Raw genomic sequence first — 23,876 nt, forward strand, 5'->3', positions numbered from 1 at the left:
GGTATCAGGCTGCCATGCAGCCCCACTGCCAGGCCCAGAGAGGGCCCCCGGGCAGGCTTGTCTGCCATGGCTGAGGTGGGTTCTGGATCCAGGAGTCTGGGGTCCCAGCCCTCAGAAGGAATGAGGTCCACCCAGGTCAGAGGGGCCGGCCAGGGCCAAGAACAATGGGAAATGGTCACTGGAGGGGAGGCAGGTGCAGCCCACTCAGGGTTATTGGCTTCAGAAGGTGGTGAGAGACAATTATCAGTAGGTTAACTCTGATCACGGCAGTTTACTGAGCACCTGCCAGGCTCTGAGCCCCTGTTGTTGTCATTCTGCAGAAAACCCTGCAAGGGAGGTGATGGCCCCTTGCTCAGAAGAGGAAATGAGGATCAGAGAAGTTAAAGAAATTGCCCAAAGCCACCCAGCCGGTGAGTGCCGTAGGCAGCACCTGAACCAAGGTCTGTCAGACTCTTAAGTCTGTTTCCTGCATTCTGCTCACAAGCAGCAACTGGCAGGGGATGAAGGAGCAATATCCTCATCTCTTTTCCCATCTTCCAGCCAGGGCTCCAAGATCCTTGGGCCATCTGGGTCAGAGCCTGGTTTCCCGCTCCAGGATGACAGGAACTCATGAAATCTCCTCCACAGCTTGACCCCAGATCACAAGACTTCCCCAGGCACAGGGGAGGGGGATACTTGTCAGCACAATCCTGGCCACCCAACCCCACAGGCTGAAGCTTTGAGCTCCCTCCTTCCTTACTGAATCACAGATAGGATCAGAAGCCATCAACCCAACCTTACTATCCTCTGCCTGAAGCCTGTGTGCAACATCCTACCTGAGTGGCCATCTGAGTACTTGCACTCCTCCAGTGACAGGGAGATCACTACCTCCAAAGTACCCCATTTAACTTCTAGAATCCTGTTAGACTGAGCTTCTATCTGCCTCCCTGAACCTCTCATTGGTCCCAATCCTGCCCTCTGGGTCACTGCTCTGCCCTATGAAAGCCCCTCTGTAATTTGAATGCCATGGCCACTGTCCCCTCACCTCACCCCTCACCACCTGGGGGCTTCTATTCTCTTGGCTAAAAACTTCCTCATCCCCTCAACTGTTGCAAATTGTCCTCCCCTGTTCCATCCCACCCACCCAAAGGTGTCAGCAGAATTGGTGACAGCAGAGAGGAATGGTTAAAAGCAACCATTTTGGATGGACTTAGCAATGATTTCTCGGAGTTCATACTAAAAGCACAGCAACAAAAGAAAAAAATAGATAAATGAGACTACATCAAATTTAAAACTATGCATCAGAGGACACAATCAACAGAGTGAAAAGGCAACCTACAGAACAGGAGAAAGTATTTGCAGATCATTACCTGATGAGGGGTTAATATCCAAAATATATAAAGAATCCCCACAACTCAACAACCAAAATAACCCAATTAAAAATTGGGAAAAGGACTTAAACAAACAAATGAAAAGATGCTCAAGATCACTAATCATTAGAGAAATGCAAATCAAACCCACAATGAGATATCACCTTGCACCCATTAGGATGGCTACTATCAAAAAAACAGAAAATAACAAGTGTTGGTGGGGATGTGGAGAAACTGGAACCCTTGTGCACTGCTGGTGGGATTGTAAACTGGTACACTATGGAAAACAGTATGGCGGTTCCTCACAAAATTAAAAATAGAACCACCACATGATCCAGCAATCCCACTTCTAGGCATATATCCAAAAGAATGGAAAACAGGATCTCAAAGAGATATTTGCCCATCTATGTTCATTGCAGGATTATTCACAAGAGCCAAGAGACGGAAGCAACCCAAGTGTCCATCAACAGATGAGTGGATAAACAAAACGTGTTGCATACATACCGTGGAATATTATTCAGCCTTAAAAAGGAAGGAAATCTCGTCACATGCTACATGAAGACATAACCTTGAAGACATTATGCTAAATGAAATAGGCCAGTCATAAAGAGACAAACGCTATTTGATTCTACTTACATGAGCATCTAAAGTTGTCAAATTCACAGGAATAGAAAATATAATGGTGGCTGTCAGGGACTGGGGGAGAGTAACGGGGAGTTGTTGTTTAATGGGTACAGTTTCAGTTCCATAGGATGGAAGAGAGCTGCAGATCTGTTGCACGACAAGGTGAATATACTTAACTACCGAACTATACACTTAAAATGGTTAAGGTGGTAACCAAAAAAGAAGGAAAAAGAAACAATTTTGGAGTCAGACAGAATTGGGTTTGAGGCCCAACTCTGCCGTTTCCTAGCTGCGCAACCTGGGCAAGTTGCCAAATGCCTCTGTGCCTCAGTCTCCCCAACTCTACAACTGGGAAGGATAGATTTGAACTCACAGGGTTGCTGTGAGCCTTATCGCATTGACAAAGCAGGTGAAGGACTTGGGACTTGGTCACCGTTGGTGTGAAATGGCAGGCACACTTGGAGCAGCAGAACCATGTTCTGGAAGTTCCCCTGGTGTGGAAGCTGCTCAGGTCTCTGGGACTGGAGTCGGGGCAGCTGTCAGCCCTGGACTGAGCGTCCACTCCCAGCACAGCCCCCACCCCATTCCCCCTCCCACCCATCCCCTGCCCTTCCTTATTCCTCACCTCACTCCAGCCAAGCTGGCCTGGAGCATGCCCCTGCCAGATCTTTGCACTGACTTGAAGTTTCCGCGGTCCAGAATGCTCCCAAATGGCTCTCTCCTTCACTTTCTTCAGGTCTCTGCTTATAGGTCTTTTCCCTGAGGCCTATCCCTAACTGCACTATTTAAAATGGCACCTTCTGCCAACCCCTGCACTTCCATCCCCCTTTCCCTACTCCATTTCTTGCATAAAACACTATATAATTTTACTTACTGATGTTTGCTGACTTGCTCACTGCTGCATCTCCAGCTGGCACATAGTAGGTGTTCAATAAATACTTGCTAAATGACAGCGTGAGTTAAGCCTTGGCCTTCTGTCCTCAGAGACCCTCTGCCCCACCCTCTACTCGCTTCCTAGTGGCGGGGTCTGCAGCTTTAAGGACTCCCACTCCCGGGTCTTGTCAGAGGAGGGGGGAGCCCCCCCCCCCCCACGGCCTCAGGCTCCCGAACTGCCACTCCATCCAGCCTGGGCACCAATCCTGTCCATCAATACCCTCCTCCAGCAGCCACACTTGGACGCTTACCCCAATCAATAACCAGCGGCTGCCATCGATCAGCCCCCAGGGTATCAGGAGTCACGGGAGAGGCAAGGAGAGGGACAGACAGGGTGTGGAGACACAGCCCCAGAAAGGGAGCAGCAACAGGGAGGCAGACAGGACGGAGATCATCAGAAAACAGAGGCAGAGCTGAGAGGGAGAGGAGGTGGCAGACCCCAAGCTACGAAGGGCAGAGAGGCAGACACAGAGGGAGGCCCCCAAGAAGGAGAGAAGGAAGAGGCAGGCAAGGAAGAGTTCCTGAAGGCCAACCCGTGCCAAGGGCGTCTTCTCTCAAGCCCCAGCATAATTCTGGGAGAAAGTGGTTATTGGTGCCATCTTACAGGGAGGTAACAAAGCTGAGAGCTTAAGAAACTGGACCAAGGCCTCAGCCTTTAAATTTGGGAGCAGAATCAGGATTTAAACTAAAGGCTGTGTGTCTCTGGGACTCAAAGTCCTTTGCTGCATCCCACAGTAGCCCTGAGCTATCACTTCTGACCTCCCAGCCTGGGTGGGGAGCAGGGGGAGGGACCTCCCACCCCCCCTTCACTGGGATGCCCCACTTGGAGCTTGTCAAGATGGTTCAGGAGTGGGGGAGTGGGGAGACGGGTGGGGATATTCCACAGCGCGTGGCGGGGGAGCGGTTGGTGTGATGGGGGTCGGGGGCAGGGTGGCTGTGTGCAGATTTGGCCTTTCCTCCTCGGCAGCAGGCCTCCTGGCTGATGCTTGGGCTGGAAGTTCTCTCCTTCCAACCCCAGCTCCCTCCCCTCCTTCCCAAACCCACAGAATGACCTTGGGCAAGTTACTCAACCCCTCTGAGACTCAGTTTCCTATCTCTAAACCAAAGGTAGTAACAGTGCTTACCCCAAAGCATCATAAGAATTAAATGAGACAAGGCGTGTAAAACCATTAGCACATGGTAAGTACATGATAAATGTTAGTGCCGTCATCATCCTCACCACCCTGCTCCAAGCACACAGCTTCCAGGTCCCATGCCCACCGCATGAGGCTGTGGTAAGTATGTGTGTGGGTCTTAGGGCTCTGATTTAAACAAGATCAGCACCCTGCAGTGCCTGATCCACGGCTCCAGGTATGGGAGGGGCATCTGTGCAGGTCTGGATGCAGATGGGTCTCAGCAGGGCTGAGAGGTCTACACAGCACCCCCTCAGCCTTCGATTAACTCCTTTGTTTTAGACAATCAAGAGCAGCTGTGGCTGGGGGATCATTTGCGTCTTGCCTCCTCTGAAAGTGGAAGGTCAGGGCCAGCAGGAAATGTGCTGAGAGATTTGCCCCCGCAACCCACTATAGGGAAGAGGGAGAGGCAGTTAGTCTGCAACCTCAGGACCCATCACTTGTTCATTCATCCTTTTTAAACACCCAGGAGGTGCCTGGCGCTGTGCTGGGACCTGGGAATATAAAACGAGCCCAGCTCACTCCTGCCCTGATGGTCTAAAGCAGGATGGGGGTTCCTGGAGAGTGGGAGGGGCTTCCATGCCTGCAGAGGCCTGTGAGGGCCAAGAGGCAGTTGTAGGGGGGCGGGGGAGGCCCGTAAGACTATTTGCAAGAAGAGACCAAGCCCCTCCTCTTACTTCCTCCCTCATTTGCTGACTTCTGTCTTGATTTCTTCTTCCTAAAGGAAACTGTTCAGCCCATTGACATTTTTTTGAGGTTGAAGATAAACCATGAAAGGTGCCACTTTTCTTGGAGTCTCCCTTCTGACACCCACAAACCTCAGCAAAAAAGCCGGGAGCCCGAGGGGGAGGGGGCTCAGAGGTGGAAGGAGAAAGCAGACGGGGCCAAGTTCAGCCCCTCCTCCCTGGCCCACCGCAGCTGGTGAAGGGTGTCCTCTGAAATGGAGTATTGTGACAGAGGGCACTGCGGGGGCGAAGGACAGGCATTTCCATAAGAATCTTTCTGGGGGTGGAGTGGAGGGGAACCTTGTTTAGAAGCAGCCTTCGTGGAGTGAGGTATAAATCTCTTGGTCCTCATTCAGTGACTGACCCCACTCCTTTTCCCAGTCTGGGCAAGAAACTGGGACAATTAACTAGGACAGAGCTCACGCCCTTTCCTGCTTCTCTGAACGTGCTCATGGTTCTCGGGGCTCTGGCCCTGCTCCCCTACCCATCCACCCACCCCTGTCAGCTAAACAAGGTCCTGTGAGTTAAAAAGATAATTCAGAGAGCAGATGTGCCTGTGAAATAATAACAATGGCTGCCACGATGGACTTTACAACTTACCGGGCACAGTGCTACCCTGCTGAGGTATGGGATCCCCATTTTACAGAAGAGGCAACCGAATGCCCTAGGGGATAAGCGGCTTGCCTTAAGTCATCCAGCTAGGAAGACGTGGGTCGGGATTAGAACGCCAGACCATGCTGTTCATGCCGTCATGGGAGATTCAAAAGGAAGAGGTGGCCAGGTTGGGATGGAGTGAGGATGAGGGGACTAGCACCTACGGATGAGGTTGATGGGGAGGGTAAAGAAAGGGGCAGCCCCAGGTGCTATGCCCCCTGAGCAGGCCTCCAGGACACTGGGGGGAGGGGACAGTGAGAACCTCCTGGCCAGTGGCCACCTCTCTGCACATAAAACCCTGTGTGCGTCTGAGCAGACCTAGGAGTGGGGAGCCTTGAGCTCTGGGCTGGGTAGGAGGCAATTAGAACTTTCTGGAGCACCTCCCCCAGCAGGATGAGCTGAAGACCACCAGGGAGGTGTTAATGAAACAGGGAAGCTGTGAACAGACCCAGGAGTGATTCCAATCTGACACCTCCACCCTAGCCCCAACCAGTAATGAGCTGGGACCTGCCCTTCTCCCAAGAGAGGGGGTGGGGGAGAAGGGGAAGTCCTTGGGCATCTGTGTAGCTTCAGATGCCTCCTTTCATTATTATTATTATTTTCACTGCAATAAGCAGCTCACATTTATTGAGCACCTACTGTGTCCCAGGAACTGTGCTAAGTCCTTTTCAGACATCCAATCACTAATCCTCACAACCATCTATATGGTGGGTCCTATTCTTATGTCCATTTCACAGATGAAGAAACTGAGGCTCAATCAGGTTAAGTGACTGGCCTGAAGTAGAGCCAACATTTGGATCTGGGTCTGACTCAGACTCAGAAGTCTGTGTTCTTTATGCTTGTGCTACTGTGCCTCTGACATGGACACACCAAGGTCCTCAGCAGGAAGGTGGGTGGGGTGGAACCATTCCCATCAGGGGACAGATTGGAGAGGCCAACCCTTGGGGCACTTGGGGTCGGCCCACAGTTCTGCAAAGGGAGGCGTGTGTGTGTGTGTGTGTGTGTGTGTGTGGCCCTGGGGCTGGAGCTGGAGCGGTGAATAAAGGCAGCATGCCCATGGTGTCCTAGAAGTTCCAGAACTGGGAAGAAAGGAGCAGGATGCCAGCCCCACCACCAAACCTCGTAGTCTCATTGTGCCCTGAGTCTCCTTTCTACATGGGTGCAGAGAGCTGGGCCAGGGGGCTCCAAGGAGGGACCTCCAGCTCTGAGGAAGGGGACAGGGAGGGGTGTTGGCTGGGGAGGACTGAAGTAGTTGGGGGTGGGTACTAGAAAGCCCCCTGCCTCCTGGTCAGGGAGGGAGGGGCTGAGCAGCTCTGCGAGTGGAGTCCCATGTTTGTAAACATCATTAATCAGGGATTAGCAGATGGGCATGCTAATTGCACCTGTGGAAGTCCGAGACCTCAAGGTTGATTACATTTACAAACTGTGGGGCTCCCTGGGGTGCCTGGCCCCACAGGAGTGGAGAGGAGGGTCTAGTTTGAGACCCCAGCCGGAGGGAAGAAGCTGGCAAATTAGCCTCCTGCCGAAAAAAAAAAAGATTCCAATCCTGGAGGGGTGTAGGGTGCTGGCCACAATTCTGCCACTCTGGGAATACCCACCTTCTGAGACCCTTCCTCTCCCGGCTGGGGAGCCCTGAAAAGAATCCTACAAATGTCATTTCAGCCCTCTCCCCTCCCCAAATCCCTCTGCTGTTCTCAGGGGTAAATCACTGCAGCTGAAAGGGGCCCTAGAGCCTAGGGGAAACTGAGGCCAGGCTGGCAGGAGAGCAGAGCCCAATGCCCTGACCTCTAGGTCTGCCCTCAGGTGCTGCAAGACCAGCTGCCGCCCTCCTCCAGGCCGGCGGCTCAGGGCTTTACCTGCATGCTCTCATTTAACCTGCCCCGCGATCCTCTGAAGTGAACACTGCTGTTAGCCCCGCTTTACCGCTGAGGAAAACTAAGGCCTGGAAAGGTAAGGGACACGTCCACATGGACACCACCAGCAAGGCAGAGGCGGAAGTCGAAGCAGACACTGCTCAACAGCCAGGGTCGTGTTCTTAACCACCACTGTTGTCTCCTCTGGCTTCATCCCAACACTGTCCCTGCAGGGGGATGGACACCCACCCGGCCCCGCTTCAGGCCCAGGGCTCCCCCAGCTGCTGTGTATTTAACCACACTTGCTGAGCAGCCTGTCAGACCCCAGAGGCCACTCCAAGAACCAGACCTTGTCCTTGGCCTTAGGGTCTCGGAGCTTTCTCTTTTGTCCTGGGAATGCCTGGTTTGCATGACATAACTACGTACCCATGGGTGCATGGCAGGTAATTACGGCCTCAATGCCCTTTGGTTCAAGTGAATCTGTCCTCCTAGAGGTTGGCCAGCCGGCTGCCCAGGGGGTGAGGCAGGGGAGCCCCTTGTGCCTGGCTGTTAGCCAAGGACAGTGGCCCATTCTGGATGGCCCAGACCACAGGGACCCAGAAAGCTGAACAGCACACCCAATGCAGGCTAGATAGGGTTCCAGACACCACAGAGGAGTCCATGGACAGGAGGAGTGCTCTGGACCCCGAGCACCCTCAGCCCAAACTTCTAGGTTCCATGCTGGACTTGGTCCTCGAAAACAGAGCTTGATTCTATACTCCCACATGGAGGGAACACCAGGACACCTGAGTTCATTTTCATCAAGTCTTTTAGTCTGGGTTCCCAGAGAAATAGAACCAATAGGAGATATAAATACATACATATACACACATACTTACCTACTTACTTACTATAGAGAATTGTTTCATGCGATTCTGGAGGCTGGCATGTTCCCAGTTCTGCAGGGTGAGTCTGCAAGCTGCAGACCCCGGAGAGCCACTGATGTGGTTCCCACTTACAGGCCTGCAGGCTGGAGACTCAGCAACGGCCAATGCTCAATTCCAAAAGGCGGCCAATGCTCAATTCCAAAAGGCGGGAAGAAATCTCTTACTCAGGGGAGGGTCAGACTTTTTGTTCTATTCAGGCCTTCAACTGACTAAATGAGGCCCATTTACATTAGGGAGGGCAATCCTCTTTACACAGTCTACCAATTTAAATGTTAATCTCACCCCAAAAGACCCAAAACACAGACATACTCAGAATGTTTGACCAAACACCCTGCCACTCTATGGCCCAGTCAAGTTGAAACATAAACTGAACCATCACATCCAGGTTTGTGTTCTAGTCCTGCGGTGCACAGTCCTTTGATTTACAGAGCACTTTTCACCGATACACCCTCATTTTATTTTTACAACTTCCCTGTTGGGAGAGCAGGTAGCTAGAGCACGTGGTGATGGCACTGTCTGCATTTTACAGATGAGGACACTGAGAAGCCATCCAGGTAAGAAGCAATAGAGGCTGGGGTGGAACCAGCATCTTCTGGAGAACCTTAGGGACAGATGAAAGGTCACCTGGCCCAAACTTTCAGGGCTGTGCTCAAAAGCTCGGGTGTGAATGACTTGGAAGCATTTTCTTGGACACAAGCGGGTGGCTCAAGGACCAGTGATCCTAGAACCAGGCTGCAGACTGGCCTCAATTGGGGAGCTCTAAGAAAAGCTCGGACCTGGCTCCTTCCCCAGAGATTTGGATTTAAGAAGTCTGGTGCCTCTGAGCACCTGGAATATTAAAAGCTATCCCCTGCCCCGACCCCATGAGTCTAAGGTGCAGCCAAGGTGACAGACCACACTGGGCTCTAGCCCAAGAGCACAGCAGGGATGGGGGAGGCAGCGCAGCATGCCCAAGGTTGACACGTGCCAGCTGAGGTCACAGCCTGTGTGCCAGTCAGGGACAGAGAGCTCAAGGGGGAACAATGGGGTGGTGATCAGTAGAGTTTATGAAGGGGTTTCTTCCTCTTTCTTAAGAAAAACTTTGACTTTAAAGCAACCTTAGGCCCTTTTTATTTATTTATTTTTTTAAATGAGGAAGATTAGCCCTGAGCTAACTACTGCCAATCCTCCTCTTTTTGCTGAGGAAGACTGGCCCTGAGCTAAGATCCATGCCCATCTTCCTCTACTTTATACATGGGACACCTACTACAGCATGGCTTTTGCCAAGTGGTGCCATGTCCACACCAGGGATCCGAACAGGGCAATCCCAGGCTGCTGGGAAGTGGAACGTTCGAACTTAACTGCTGCATCACTGGGCCGGCCCCAGGCCCTTTTTAAACAAATTTAAATGTCTTTCTAAATTGGCATCACCATTAGAAGTCCAAGATCAATCCATTCCACAGACAAAAAGCGGTCCTACTTATTGAGCACCTGTGACGTGGGAGGTACTGAGTTCCTATTGTCCTGTCTCCTCCCAGCAACCCAGGAAGGTAGGATGATCCCCTTCACTGAGGAAGGGACTGAGGCTTAGGATGGCAAGGAACTTGCCCAGGGTCACACAGCAGTCAGGATTTGAACTTACGGCTGCTATCCTACAGCTCCATGCTCCAGAGCAGTGGTTCTCAACTAGGGGCAATTCTCTCCCCTAGGGGACGTTTAGCAATGTCTGGAGACATTTTTGGTTGTCACAACTTGGGGTAGTGGGGAGGTGCTGCCACTGGCATCTGGTGGGTAGACGGCCAGGGATGCTGCTAAACATCCTACAATGCACAAGACAGTCCCTCAGAACAAAGAGTTCTCCAACCCAGAACGTCAACAGCGCCGAGACTGGGAAATCCCACTCCAGCTCTCAGCCTGCACTGCACATCGGACCCACCTAGGGGGCTGTAAAAACCTTGATGCCCAGGCTGCAGCCTGACCAATTACATCAGACTCTCTGGGAGTGGGTCCAGTGTCAGTTGCCTTTTAAAGTTTGCCAGGTGGTTCCCATATGCACCAAGACTGTTCTAAACCATTTACACTAGTGGCTTCTGCTCCATCTGCGGGGCCCTCGGGGAGGAGGACCAAAGCTGTTGGGTTACAATAAACGGCAGCCCTGTCCTCACTCCCTCCCAGATTCAAAGGCCAGGGCTCTGGTTCATCGGCTGCTTCCACGGAGCTGGATTGACTGATGACCCACCGGTGGGGGGACTGGAGAGCCAGTGCTGGGGGAGTGTCTGCTAATCTTTCCCTTCCCTCTGCTGGGGCCACAGCCAGGAATCTCCCCAGGTGGCTGCCAGAGCTTCAAAGCGACTGTGGACCAAAGAGCGAGGCTGCCACCTAATGGAGGAATTGGACAGAATGGCCCATGGTTGAGTGCCTGCTGGATACCAAGCCATGTTTTATTTGATCCTCACAACAGCCCTCTGAGGGAAGTGTGGACAAGGGCCCTGAGGCACAGAGATGAAGTCTGCAGTGGGGCACAGCTTGAATCTGGATTTGCACCTGTGTGGCCCATAAGGGGGTCCCGGGCCTCCCTCTACATTCTCACACTGGTTCAAGAGGAACAGGAACAAGAGAATTCAAAAGGAACAGACTGGGCTGCCCGATTTCCTTCTGAGTCTATCCTACCCCTTGACTTCCAGGCAGCACCTGGGGAGAAAGACCCTCGGTCCCAGTACAGCCTAGAAATGAATGAGCTGCCCTCTCCAGTGCAAGTCCAAAACCAAAACAGGAAACGGAACTCCCCGGGGTCTCCACTACAAAACTCCCTGCCCCCAAGACAGTGGTTAGCCAACAGGGGTCCAGGTGCATGCTCAGGCGGGAGACCTCGGCACACTCGAGCATGTGGCTATGTGTGCCCTCCAGCACACACACACCTCACACAGTCCAAGTCAGCCTCCATCGTGCCTCTCTTTTTCTGACCCTGAGGACAGTCCTGGCTGCTGAGCCACTCTGGGCCCTTCAGACGTGGCTGGGGGTTCTTGAGGGTCTTGGAGAAGTTTCCCTCTCTTCTGCTCTGCAGGGAAAGCCTTCCTCTGACTGCAGATGGAGTGAAGAAGAATTCCTGCACAGACAGACAGAAGGACAAGGAGAAGAGAGAAGATGGGGAAGAGGAAGGACCATGTGCCAGACACTCCCTCATTTCATCCTCAAAAGGATGTATTTTTTTCATTTGGCCCATGAAGCAATTAAGACAGAAAGACTGAGAAACTTGTTAGCAGGAAACAGCCGCACGTGTGATCAGAGGGAGAGCAGGAAGGGGAGAGTAGACTCACCTGTAGCCACGGAGACATTCAAAGACTCGAGCCCAGGAGGCAGCTGCCGGCCGGGCAAGATGGTAAGGAGAACCTGGCAGGAGGCCTGCACCTCCTGGGACAGACCAGAGCCCTCGTTCCCTGCAGGGCACAGGGGCAGATGGTTAGGGATGCCTAGCGAGACGTGCAGGCACTCCAGACATGCAGGCACTCCGGAAATGCATGTCTGAGCATGGAAAAGCAGGGCCATCTACCTACCCAGCACTAGGAGAGTAGGCTGGTCCCAGACGAACTCCAAGCAACTAGTGATAGGCATCTCAGAGGACAGGGAAGTCTCAGGCCCTGGGCAGCCCACTGTGCCAGCCACGAGCCAGCCCTGCCGGGCTTTGACCTGAAAGTGGGAAGAAAAAATCACATGCTAGCTTACAAAACCCTCGTCAGAGCCCCAGCCGAGGAGGAGTCCAGCCCCGCCAGTGTGTATTTATTCCCTCGCTGATCCAGTCAACTCGGTCAATAGTTATTAAGCACCTGGAATGGGCAGGCTCTGTTCCAGGCACTGGGGAAAGGGCAGTGAGCAAAACAGGCCAAAATCCCAGCCTCGAGGAAGGGTGGTCGGGGAAGGCCTCACTGAAGTGACCTGAAGGACCTAAGGGAGTATCATGTAGACATCTGGGGGAAGAATATTTTAGGCAGAGATCAGTAAGTGCAAAAGCCGACAGGCAGGTGCTTACCAGGCATGTGTGAGGAACAGTGGAGCAGCAAAGTGGCAGTGGGAAGGCAGCCACAGAGACTGGAGAGGGAACAAGGGAAGACTTAAGGTGGGACCTCAAAGGCCACTGGAAGGACTTTAGTTTTTACTCTGAGTGAGATGCAAAGGCTTTGAAAGGTTTTGAGCAGAGAAGTGAAATAGTCTGACATGTTTCAACAGAATCACTCTGCCTGCTGTGTTGAGAGCTGATGGCAGAAGCAAGGAAACCAGTGAGGAGGCTTCTGCAACAATCCAGGCAAGAGAGGATGGGGGCTTGGACCAGAACGGTAGCAGTGGACATGATGACAAACGATGAAAATATGGAAATAACTTCAAGGTAAAACCAGAAAGATTTGCTGATGGGTGGGACATGCGGTCATGAGAACAGGAAGAATCAAGGATGATGCCACGGTTTTTGCCCTAAACTGAAGCGACAGAGTCGCTATCGATCAAGCTGGGTAAGTCTGCAGAAGGGACAGATCCTTGGCTTCAGAAATGTTAGATTTGAAACACCCCTTAGACAGCAAAAAAGAGCTGGTGAGTAGGTGACTAGATATGTGAATCTGGGGTTTAGGAGCAAGATCCAGGCTGGAATATACGTTTCGGAGGCATTCACATATAGACGGCATTTAATGCCGTGAGACTGGATGAGACCAACAGGAAATGAATACATAGAGAAGAGAGATCCAAAGACTGAGACTGGGAGGCCTGGGGAATGGTCAGGGGAGCTGCCAAATGCAGGACAATACTGCCCCCTGGCGTTCAGCAGGGGAAGCACAGCCGAAGACAAGCACGGACCAGGAAAGGACTTGCTTTCCTTAGGTTTGCCCCTTCCTAAGCATCCAAGTTTTTTGTTGGTGGTGGTGGTGGTGGTGGTGGTGATGGTTTGGTTTGGTTTGGTTTTTTGTACAAGGGAAAAGGAGAAAGGCATAGACTAGTTCTTGTTCAAAGAGCCTTTCTGGAGGAAACCTACTGGAGGAACCCAGGACTCCTGGCCCCCAGCTCCTCACAGCTGAACAACATTTACTGAAGACCTATTTAGCAGGGACTGAGGTAGACCTGGGGAAGGACTGCAGTAAAGGGAATGATGCTAGGAAGTCCCTAACTTCAGATTCTGCTGTACTTGTGGTTTTATAAACTGCGAGCTCCTTCCTTTCTCAAAGGGATTTAGAAGGACGTAGGGAGCGTTGCCAACACGACCCCTTCTCCCATCAGCTGCTAGCTGGGTGCCCTTGGAGAGGCTGAGCTTGGCTCATTTCTGCTCCTTTACCCTCTCCCCGCCCCCAACCCCACCATTACCTGTAAAAACCCGGCCAGGTCATCAGTGGAAAACACGTCCATCACCTCCACAGCCCCGGCGCTGGCCTTGCTGACCACTGGAGTGAGCGGGCAGCTGCAAATTTCCCCATACCCCACATAAGGCCGGGTAATCTCAAGGCCGATGCCCTGCCCTCCCCCAGCCCCCAAGGGTTAGGGGTGAGAATTCTGGTGATGGGGAGACCTGGCTGAGAGATCACTCAAGGGTCAAGGTGCTTAGAAACTCGGCTACGCCTCCAAATTGGGGCACATAGGGAATAAGGTACGTCCGTGCCTGTTTCTCCGGCTGGTGATGACTTTATCCACTCCGAGGAAGTAAGCAGAGCGCAGCACCGCCCCAAGATTCCGGGGATCCTGGAGCCCCTCGAGGATGAGCCACAACTGCTGGGGGTCGTCGCCCGGCCTCGCCTCACGGCTCTCAGTCCAGGGCAGGGGCCGCAGCGGACTCACCTCCATGCAGACGCCCTGGTGGACCTGGTAGTGGCACAGGGCGTCCAGCTGCTTCCGTCTAGGCCGAAGAACTGGGATGTCCCGCGCCTCGGCCGCCCGGAGCAGCTCGGCCCGCTCCCCCTGCAGCCCGGATCTGCCGGCCTGGAGCAGGAGCCGGGCCACGCGGCGGCGGGCGGCCTGCAGAGCCAGGAGACAAGGGGACAGGCCAAACAGAAGCTCCAGTCCCGTCTCGGACCGCAGGGTCGGCGCCAGGTCATCCAGTCGCAGGCGGCTTAGCTCCTCCCCGCCAGGCCGCACCCCACGCCGCGCCGCTCCGGAGAAATGACGCGTGAGGAGGCGACCAGAGCAACGCCAGGTCCAGAGCAGCGCCATGGTCAATGCCCCCTGCTGCGTCCTCAGGAGCGGGCACTCCGCTGGGGCCCGTCCCCAGGTCCCCAACACGGGTGAAGGGGACCCGACCGCTGCCCCCACCCCGTCCCCTCAGGCAGAGGAACAAACGGCCCGAACTCCCCGCTCGAAGATTGCCTAGAACCGGGTAGCAGAACCATGACCTACCCGTGCCCGGCCCCCACGTGGGCTGCCCCACTTCCGGGTTCGGGCGGCCCCGCCCCCCGCCGGCGACATAATGTGCATGCGCGGCCGCTAGGCTATCCCTACAGCGCCGCCTGCAGGGCTGGCTGAGCAATGACCTCGGCGTCGCGGCCAGCGGGAGGCGGTCCTCGCAGCTGAGCGACCCTACTATGGGCTTCATTCTGCGCTCTTCCAGGTACCAGAACGCTGGAGGACCGCATTCACCAGACACCAGCAAAGGATATTTTAACGCGAGGTGTTCGACCAGGCCAGTCATGTTTCCCTCCCCACATCCAGTCCACGACCAGGTGCTGGTGATTTTCCTCAGAAGCTTCTGCATCCAGCCCCTTCTCTGTACCTGCACTGCCTTGTCAAACCCTCAGCACCAGTCAGAAAGACCCCAGTAATAACTTCCTATCCTGTGGCGGCTGATCCTCTAAGTGACAGCTCTCTGCCTGTCCCGCACCTGCTGACAAACCAGCAGATGCCCTTGGCACAGGTAATGGCCAGACTCCTTGCTCAGCACTCAGACCCCCAGTGATCCGGGCAGGAGCCACCTTTTCAGCCCCATCTCACTCCTGCACTAAGTTCTGTGCTGTTCCCACAACACTGCATGCTCTTTCCGGCCTCTCAGCCATGCAGACCCTGTTGTCTTCTTTTCTGGCTGGCAAACTCCTACCCATTTTCAAGACCCAACCCAAACCCACGCCTGCTCCCTAAAGTAATCCACAATCCAAGAGAGATGCCCCAAATCCACCCACTTTCCCACTCACCTGGAAGAAATTCTGAGACACAACCACCCCTGATCACAGAGAAGAGGAAGAAGTGAAAGACCCCAGAAGCCAAGGTAGGTCGTTGCGATTTTTCTCTTTTAATTATCATACTGAAATCCACTTGGGAGGCAGGCCCTGGTATTCTGCTGTCATTGTCAAAGTGGAGTGATGACCCCACAGGGGGTCGAGAAGCCAGGATTGGGCTGGAGAACTGGGATGACAGGTAGGCAGTGGGGCAGGGAGAGGAGGAAGGCTGGAGCCCTGGATAATCATTCAGATAGAAGGCGAGAGCTTCTCTCTGCCACCTCATCCCTGAGGGACAGGGGCTGGGGTGCAAGCAGATGGGGGGAACACCCCCTTTTGGCCACAGTCCTTCCCCCAGGTCAAAGGGAAGAAACCAAGGACAACAAACAAAGAAAGGCCAAGGAGCCCAAGAAGGGGATCAAGAACGAGTCAACAGGTAAAACAATCAAGGGCACCACCCCCTCTCCCTAGCCCATTTTTCACATTCGCAGTGGAAACAATTTGACAAGATTATATAAAAACCTCAAAAGATTTTTCTAGCCCCTAGTGGGGGCGGAGAAAGGAAGTGGAATCCAGGGGTCCAGAAATCAACACTTAAAATCCAGAGGCAGGAGCCAAGCTGTGAGGGGCAGGGAGGGAAGGAGGAGCTCCCCAGAGGAAACTAGGTCACCTGCTCCGTGGGCCTCATCTGGATGTCTCCGATCTGCAGAAGGCACAAGGCTTGAGGCAGCCAGGACACTTGCCCCACCCCCTTAGGGCCTCCCTGCTCTCCTCCTCTGGGGATGGCTGGGCTCCTCCAGGGGATGGACAACCAAAGCCAGACTCACCTGGACATGGGGGGGGGTGCTGAGGACATAGATGACAGCCTCGGCCACATCCTCAGGCTTGAGACACTGAGAGCACCGGGGGAATGGGGTGGAGATGAGGACAGCATGGACCCGAGTTCCCTCCTACCACTGAGGTCCTCTCTAGCATCCACAACCCCACCCCGACCCTCCAGGAAAGGTGATGGGCTGGCTAGAAGGGTCTGAGGCCAGGGTTCTCTCTCACTTAGGGAGTGAGTGGCTTCACTGGGCCCAGAGGGAGGCCCCACCTTTATGTGCTCATAGGTGGCAGCTGCTTTCTCAGGGTCCTTGTCGTGGAGTTTGAAGGCGAACTGTGTCTCCACCAATCCTGGAGAAATGCACTGGGCCAACAGAGAGGGCCTGCTCAGGGGCGGAGCTTTGCCCCACCCCTGCCCCAATCACAGGCCAGGCCTTGGTGAGGCGGGAGGGAAAAGATGGAGGCCAGAGGGCCCCATGTTCACAGTGACGGCTGCCCAATGTCCAGCAGCCACCTCCTCCCTCCAAAGCTGCCACTGGTGATTATCACAGTGAGACACACCATCTACAGAGCCCTTATGATATGCCAGGCAAATGTTTTACAAAATGGTGTCCCTTAAAACCTCAAAGCCAGATGGGTATCACCATCTCCATTTTACAAATGAGAAGACTGAGGCTTGGAGAGGTTAAGTGAGTTGTCCAAGGTCATGCAGCCTTCAAGGTAAGAGCCTCGAGTCCTGCGTTCCAGTCATTGTGTACCTGGTTTCCCACAATCCTTTGCCTTCCCTCAGTCTCACCCCACCATGCTCCCTTGAGGTCAGCCTCTTCCCACATGAAAGTCAGTGAAATGAGGAAACTCAAGTACTGAGCAGGTCCAGGCAAGTAGCGTCAGAGCCCAGGAGTTCTAAGCAGCACACCCTGGCCATGGGCTCCCTGGGCAGAATGTGTGTGCCAGGGGGAGGGCCTGTGCCTACCCCATCCCCACCAGGGCCAGGCCACACCCTCACCGTGGCTCGGATGTGGGTCTGGGCCTCCCGAAGCTCTTGCCTCAGTCCCTCTGTCAGTGCAGTGACGGCATACTTGGTGGCACTATAGAAATGGGTCATGGACTGGGGTACCACTCGGTGGCCAGACATGCTGGGTAGAGGGAGAAAAGGAGAAAGAAGAGAGAGTGAGGCTCCCAAGAGACCAGCAGTGCCCCCTGCTGTGTGGTCACCCCACCATCTAGATGCTGCAGGGAAGCCTTCTCAAGGGGGCCTGTAGAGGACCCCCTCATGGCCCACTAATCTAGCTTCTGTTGTTCAAGCAGCTCTTGAAAGCCCTATTCTTCCTAGAAGTCCTCCCTTTGCTGACCACAGAATCCACTCTCCTGGTCATGCAGGCTATCCAAAATCTCTCCATTTCATCGCATGTTCACTGATATAGTTTAATGGGAGATCTCTGGGGGCAGAGGCCATGTCTTCCCCCTCAGATTGGGGACTCCCCAGTGATACTATGTAGTCTTTGTCCCACGAGGTGGCATTCACTCCAGGGCCTGAGGAATGGAGAACCTCAGTCCCAGGAGAGCCCCCAGGCTTCAGCTGCAAAGAAGAGGAGCTGAGCTACCCATTCCAGCCAATCAGAGACCGGCACTTGACATACATTATCCTTCCCTCACCATAATCATGCCATCTGGTGTTAACTGGGTATTAAACCCCTATTTTACCACCAAGGAACCTGAGGTCCAAAGAGGTCAAATAAGCTGCAGCCGGCCACCTAGCTTGGAGGGTGAGTGGTGATCTGCGCTCCAGCCCTCGGCCACCCGCCCCACCTGTTGATGTTAATGATGTGCCCGTCATCCACTTTCCGCTCCTTCATGGACTGGTAGGCTTCCCGTGTGCAGATGCTGAGGGCCAGCACGTTCACCTGCAGGCCAGGGAGGGCAATGGGGTGTCTTCAGCTTGGGCTCATCTGAGCAGGTGATGGAGCCACAGAGCACCCCCCAGGGGGTGGCATTCCAAAACAGTGTCCAGGTCCTATCAGAGACCAATGATGGGCCCAGGGCATCTTGCCTTAGGCGCCCCTTCCCCTAAAGCCACCAGCCCCAGGGGACAGCAGAGGCAGCTCCTCACCCTGGGTGATCCCCCCAGTTCCTGCAAACAGGAGTGGAAACCCCCCAAACCCACCCATGACCCAGGAGACTCCCTGTCTTTGGCGTCTCCTCTGCAAACAGTAGAACCTCTGCCTTAGGGAACATCTCCTTTTCTTCCCCAAATACCCTAGTCTTCTATTCTCTGAGACAGCATCCTTGGCCCTGCTGTCTCCTAAACAGCCTAAAATCCTCCCTCAAATGGCTTTAAAAATCTTTCCTCAAGCATAGACCCTTAGCCTCTCCCACCTTACCCAGCTACTCTCTGCTCCTTTCCTGTCCCCTCCCTTGAGACCACAAGTGAAAACCCGGCCTGACTCTCCTTTCTTCCATGCCTTTCCGTTCCAGCTAAAAGACTAGGCCCAGAGACTCTTTAGAGGGTGGGGTAACTTGTCAGGATGGCTGGGACCTCCCTAGCACATGGGGGAGCTTCCTGCCTTCCTTGGCCTTGCCTACTCCTACTTGCTCTGGCAGAGGCGACCCCAGATCCCTACCCTTTATGAAACAGAGGCCTGAAGAAGTACCTCTGCTCCAAAGCTCCTGCCCAGCCCCACCCCTTAGCCTCACCCATGAGGACAAGCCGAGATAAAGCTTTCAGCAGGTCCTCATGTCTCTCCTCTGGGGAAGAGAGGGGACCAGCAGAGAGACTAGATGTTTCTCTTTATCAGGTGTCAGAGCCAGGCATCAGGACAGAACACCCTCGGTGTGGACCTGCCTCAGCATTCACAGCAGAAGGACACCGGGGGTTTCCAGCCCTGTTTCTGGTCCTCTTAGCCATATGGGTTTGTAGGGCAGAGAAGTCAGCTCCTGAGGATGGAGGGAGTAGGAGAAACAGATGCCCTGAGGCCAGGGGAGCAAATGTCCTAGGTGTGGGGGTCAGGGGTGAGAGCGGAGAAGATGCTTCATAAGATGAGCCTAATAGAATTACATAATGTTCATGCTGAAAGGGGCCTTGGGGATTTAATCTATGTCCCTCATTTTACAGATGAGCAAGTTGAGGTCCAGGTTTAGAGACCCACTTACTGCAGGTGAAGACCACACTCAGACCTCCCAGAAGGCTCTCTGAGGGCAGGGGCAGTGCTTCATTTTCACTGCTCACTGTTTCACTGCTCACTGTTCATTTCTAGGCCCAAGCGTCTGTTAGGTGCTAACTCTATTGTTAGCAGATGTGAAAAGGATCGTGGGGGAAGAGACGCAGTACATCCCGTTTACACACTGCTTTCAACTTCTCAGGATACTTTCATACCCTAATATTGCCCCATAATACAGTCCAGAAGTTGAAAACCCATGTCTTGAAGGCTGTATTCGGTCCATACATAGTTTTAAAGCATTTTAAATTCATTTCCAACATGTATTGGAAGGTTTCATTCATTCAACAAGTATCTATTGAGTGTTTACAGGCTGAGGCTACACCAGAGAATAAAACAGACAAAAATCCTTGCCCTCATGGAGCTGAGGTTTAGTGAATAGGAGGGGTGGGGTGTCACACAAAAATCCAGGCTCCCCACTCCTCTCAAAGAAATCATAAGATCTGGCCACACTTTGAGTCCACACTTTCCAGTAGCAATAATGCTGTACTTCAGCAGTGGCCACCCCTGTATGTGGCCGTGAGCTCTCCCACTTACTGCAGATCCCTCCTGACCTGCCTCACTTATTTATGTACCTACTTGGTCCAAGGGGACATTGGAGTTTGTGACCCCAGATATTGATGGTATAGGTGTATTCATGCCAATTAAATGTGACAAGACTGAAGTTCAGGGAGGGTAACTACCTGCCTGAAGCCACAGAGTTATGGGGCAGGGCTCGGTGAGAACACCATCTCCTGTCTCTTTTCTTCCCATAAGACCATGTTCCCAAGCACTCAGCACAGTGCTGACACATGGGGGACATTTAATAAATAGCAGTTCTCTCCCCTGCCAATCTTTCTTCCAACAGAAGGAAATCAGCCTAAGAACTGGCCCCACGGGCTCAAAAGAAAGAACAGAAAAGACATGGCCATTCTGGTAGGGAGAGAAGCGAGGAGAGAGTCAAGGTGCCCAGTGTAGGAACCCAAAGCTCCCTCTTGCTAGACATCCTGTCCCGAACAGCCCTCTGGTCCACAGACCTCTGGCTCCATCCTCTCCTCCCAGCCCTCCACTCCAGGCCTGCAGCCCTTACATTGAACATGTCCTTCCAACCGCTGGTGCTGCCTGAGAGCAGGGTGTCGGCCCGGGCCAAGCCAGCGTTGTTGATGCAGATGTCCACACCGCTGTACTGAGAGCGGACAGCCGAGAACATGGAGAGGATGTCCTCCTCACTTGACAGGTCACATTTGTAGGGGATCAAAGTCCCGGGGTAGCCTGCACTCTTACATTCGGCAGCCAGCTCCTATGAAACCCAACAGGGGTCTAACTGGGGTGAGCTGCTCACTCCCACACCACCGCACCCAGAGACAACCTCCCTCCGCTGTCACCACTCATACAACTCTCTCCTTGGTGGCCACCTTTCAGCCACATAGATGTTGGGACTGCCCATCCCCAAAGCTTGTCCTCTTTGGTCAAAGTCCAGGGGATGAGAGTACTCCCTGAGTGAGGGAGGGGAAAGGTGAAATCATCAGTGGAGGATCCTCAGGGATACATTCGAGTCTTTAGTTCTAAGAGGGGGGAAGAGCTGGGGCTCTGAGGGGCCAGAGAAGGGGGCCAGGGTCCTTGGAATGGAGTGATACCTCTTTTCTGCCTCTCCACCAACAGGAACACCTCCGCGTTCACAGGTAAGACACACCTCTCACCCCACCTCTTCCACCCGTGCCAAGAGTCACTGAGCTGGTTACGCCAGGGCCTTGATTCTCTTCTCTCCCATTGCCTCATCCAGTCTCTCCCAGAAAGGGTTTATATCTGAAGTGTCACCCTCCCTCCACAAACTGCAGCCAGTTGGCTTGGAGTTCTCACACATACTTTTCAATCCAGCCCAACTGCCACTCTCCCCTCATCCTACCTATAGGAAGGGTCAGGAAGTCAGGACAGATTCTTTCTCTCTGTCCCATGGTGCACCACCCTCCCCCACAAGGTTTCCCTGGAGACTATGAGGCAGGTCAGGTGGCAGGTGACACTAGACACCCCCTGTGCATTGCCAGGGTCCTCAACACACTGAGGAGCCCTGAGAGAGAAAGGCCTGAGAAGGGAGAGCCACTGAGGGATGGTTTTGAGGGAAACTGACATTCAGAAGCTGGAAGAAAACAGGCTGTGTGGCCTTGGAGGCCAGTGACTGGGCACCTGAGCCTTGTGAAGGTGGCTGTGTACACGTATGGGAGGGAGAGGGTCAGGCGTGTGGGGTGCCCTAGAGGAAGGCCACCTTGACCAGCTGCCCTGGCCTGGAGCCCCTTCCTCCCCTCAAACCAAGCTGGGAATAAAGGGCTGGATCAGGTGACGTAGAAAATTCCTTTCTGCTTTGACTTTCTGTCAAAAGGTATAGTCCTCTGGGACTCAGAAGCCCCCCTTCAGCCAATTCCACCTACTCATGACCACCTAAGGAAATAGGGCATCTTCCTCTAGGAAGCCAGAACTCAAACTCTGTTTTAATATCAATCAATCAATCAATTAATTAATCAAAGCAGACTGTGGGCAAGGAGGCCTGGAATCCTCCCCTCCCCTGGCATGCAACCTCTCCTTTCCTCCTCCAGATTCAAAGCCCCCACAGGAAAGCCAGAATGGAGGCACTGAGAACAGATTTCTCCCTGTCACTGCCTCCTCATTGCCCACCTGTCCTCACCTATCCTCAGAAATGACCCGAAATCAGGTCAGTCTCCTCACAGCACAGGCATTCTCCCCTCATTAAAGGAGTCATCCTGGGGCTGGGTAATCAGCCTGGGGATCCCCTTGCGGCTCAGGGACCCCCTTTCCTGGCTAGTTTGGGTTAGGGAAGTAGGAAGAGACGGGAAGAGTGGCTTTAGAATTAGGAAAGCCGGTGGTCTAATCCCCAGCCTGATCCTGTAGGCTCCAAGGTTGGGACTGGGCCCTGAGCTCCTCCGAAGAGGAGAAAGGGAGGGGCAGAGTGGGGCAATGGTGTAGCCAGGTGACCTTGGGACTATCTAGGAGGCTATAAAGTGTACCTTTGGTCAGCAGCAGGGGAGGGGACAGTCCTCCTTCCTGTACACCTTCTCCCTCTGTCCCCACCCAAGGCCTCCTTACCCTTGCCCTGCCTGGGGACTTTGAGCAAGGGAGGAGATAAAGCCCTGCAGCTAAGCACTGGCCCAAACCCTGAGAGTCATCTTGCCAGGGGCAAATCCAAAGACGACCTATGATGGAAATTTCTCCTCTTCTTCCTCCCTGCTCCAACGTGGCCAACTTCATTTTTCTCTGAGTTCCTGTTGCTCACAACACTGGGGGCTCGCAACCCCAAGAAAAAAACAAGAGTTCCACTCCCACTTTGCTTTGTCCCCTCAGGGCTCACATGCTCAATGTCCTCCTCAGTTCCACCTAGGGTAGTGAAATTGGAGAAAGGTCTACCTATGAATATCTCATTCGTCCCTTCTATCCATTGGGCAGGGGTTAACCCTCAGATTTGGGGGAGGGAGGAGGGGCTGAGCCTCTTCAGAAAAGCTCCACTCCCAACCCAACCCCACCCTCAGTCCCAGATGAAAAATGATCATGATCAAATTCTCTAGTTCCTGCTCATCTGGCTGGCCAACCACTTTGCTTGGCTTTATGGGGTAGGTCTAGGGACCAGAGGAAGCAATCTAGTAGCCAACTTAGCCTCTGAGACCAGAAAGCTGTCTTTCCCTCTCCCTAGCTGCCTAGCTAGCCCCTGACCTCCGGCTTCCCCTTCCCTCAGCCCAATATCCTGGGCAGGCAGGGAGGGGAGAGGGAGAAAGATGCCGGAGAGTCAGCTTTGGTACACTGGAGTAGCGGCTGTCAAGAGAAAAGGGTCCTTAAAACATGGGACTTAAAAAGACGAAGGTAGAGGCCTGCCCTACTAGACATCCATCCCTCCTGCCCGAGCCCGCAGCAAATGGCCCTGGAGTGGCAGGCAAGTGCAGGCAGCGTCACAGCCTGGTTTTGGCCACTCCCCCTCCCCCACTCGGAGCCCTACCCCGGAGGAAACGACGCCCCCCAGAGCGACCCGCTCCCCGGCCGGGCCTTACCTCGATGTTGCCCACGGTGCGGGCGCAACCCACCACCTTAAGTCCCTGCTGGACCAGGGCCCGGGCTACGGCCGCGCCAATGCCCCCCGAGGCTCCGGTTACCAGTGCCAGCCGGTCACGCCACCGCTCCATGCCGGCCCTGGCCATGGTCCCGAGCCGCCCGCCCACCTCACTCCGCGAGCCGGGCACTTGGGTCGCGGAACCCCGCCCCGGGTTGTAGGGGCTCGACCGCTCTCTTGTCACCGCCGCGGCAGCTGCCGCCGACCTGCCCGCGTCAGAGCTGCGCCTGGACCCGCCTCCATCCTGGCGGGCCTGGGGCCCGGGCTCCACCCCCAGCTCCTCGGCGACCGGCCACATCCCGCGGGAGGACGGCCGCGGCCTGGCCGCCCCGCCCCACGCGCTCCCGGCGCGGTAC

At 54.1% G+C, this 23,876-nt stretch overlaps 2 protein-coding genes across 3 annotated transcripts; both read right to left on the reverse strand.

The window, feature by feature from the left end:
• Positions 1–10,626: 10,626 nt before the first annotated feature.
• MRM1 (mitochondrial rRNA methyltransferase 1) lies at positions 10,627–14,645 on the reverse strand. Its single transcript, XM_014862277.3, has 5 exons — positions 13,851–14,645; positions 13,559–13,652; positions 11,770–11,902; positions 11,533–11,652; positions 10,627–11,321 (listed from the first exon to the last, which is right to left on the reverse strand). Exons 1-5 carry the CDS (start codon positions 14,396–14,398, stop codon positions 11,149–11,151), a joined length of 1,068 nt encoding a protein of 355 aa, XP_014717763.1. The 5' UTR covers positions 14,399–14,645; the 3' UTR covers positions 10,627–11,148.
• Positions 14,646–15,448: 803 nt separating this feature from the next.
• Positions 15,449–23,876, reverse strand: DHRS11 (dehydrogenase/reductase 11). Of its 2 annotated transcripts, XM_044744549.2 has the most exons (7): positions 23,462–23,870; positions 20,500–20,709; positions 18,025–18,119; positions 17,222–17,351; positions 16,487–16,579; positions 16,221–16,286; positions 15,449–16,096 (listed from the first exon to the last, which is right to left on the reverse strand). In XM_044744549.2, the coding sequence occupies exons 1-7, from the start codon at positions 23,816–23,818 to the stop codon at positions 16,055–16,057; spliced, it is 993 nt and encodes a 330-aa protein (XP_044600484.1). In that variant the 5' UTR covers positions 23,819–23,870; the 3' UTR covers positions 15,449–16,054. The 2 variants fall into 2 exon arrangements, with proteins under 2 accessions (XP_044600484.1, XP_044600485.1); XM_044744550.2 differs by lacking the exon at positions 16,221–16,286 and having other exon boundaries at positions 23,462–23,876.

The sequence above is a fragment of the Equus asinus genome, chromosome 13 (assembly GCF_041296235.1).
Source record: "Equus asinus isolate D_3611 breed Donkey chromosome 13, EquAss-T2T_v2, whole genome shotgun sequence".
NCBI lineage: Eukaryota > Metazoa > Chordata > Mammalia > Perissodactyla > Equidae > Equus > Equus asinus.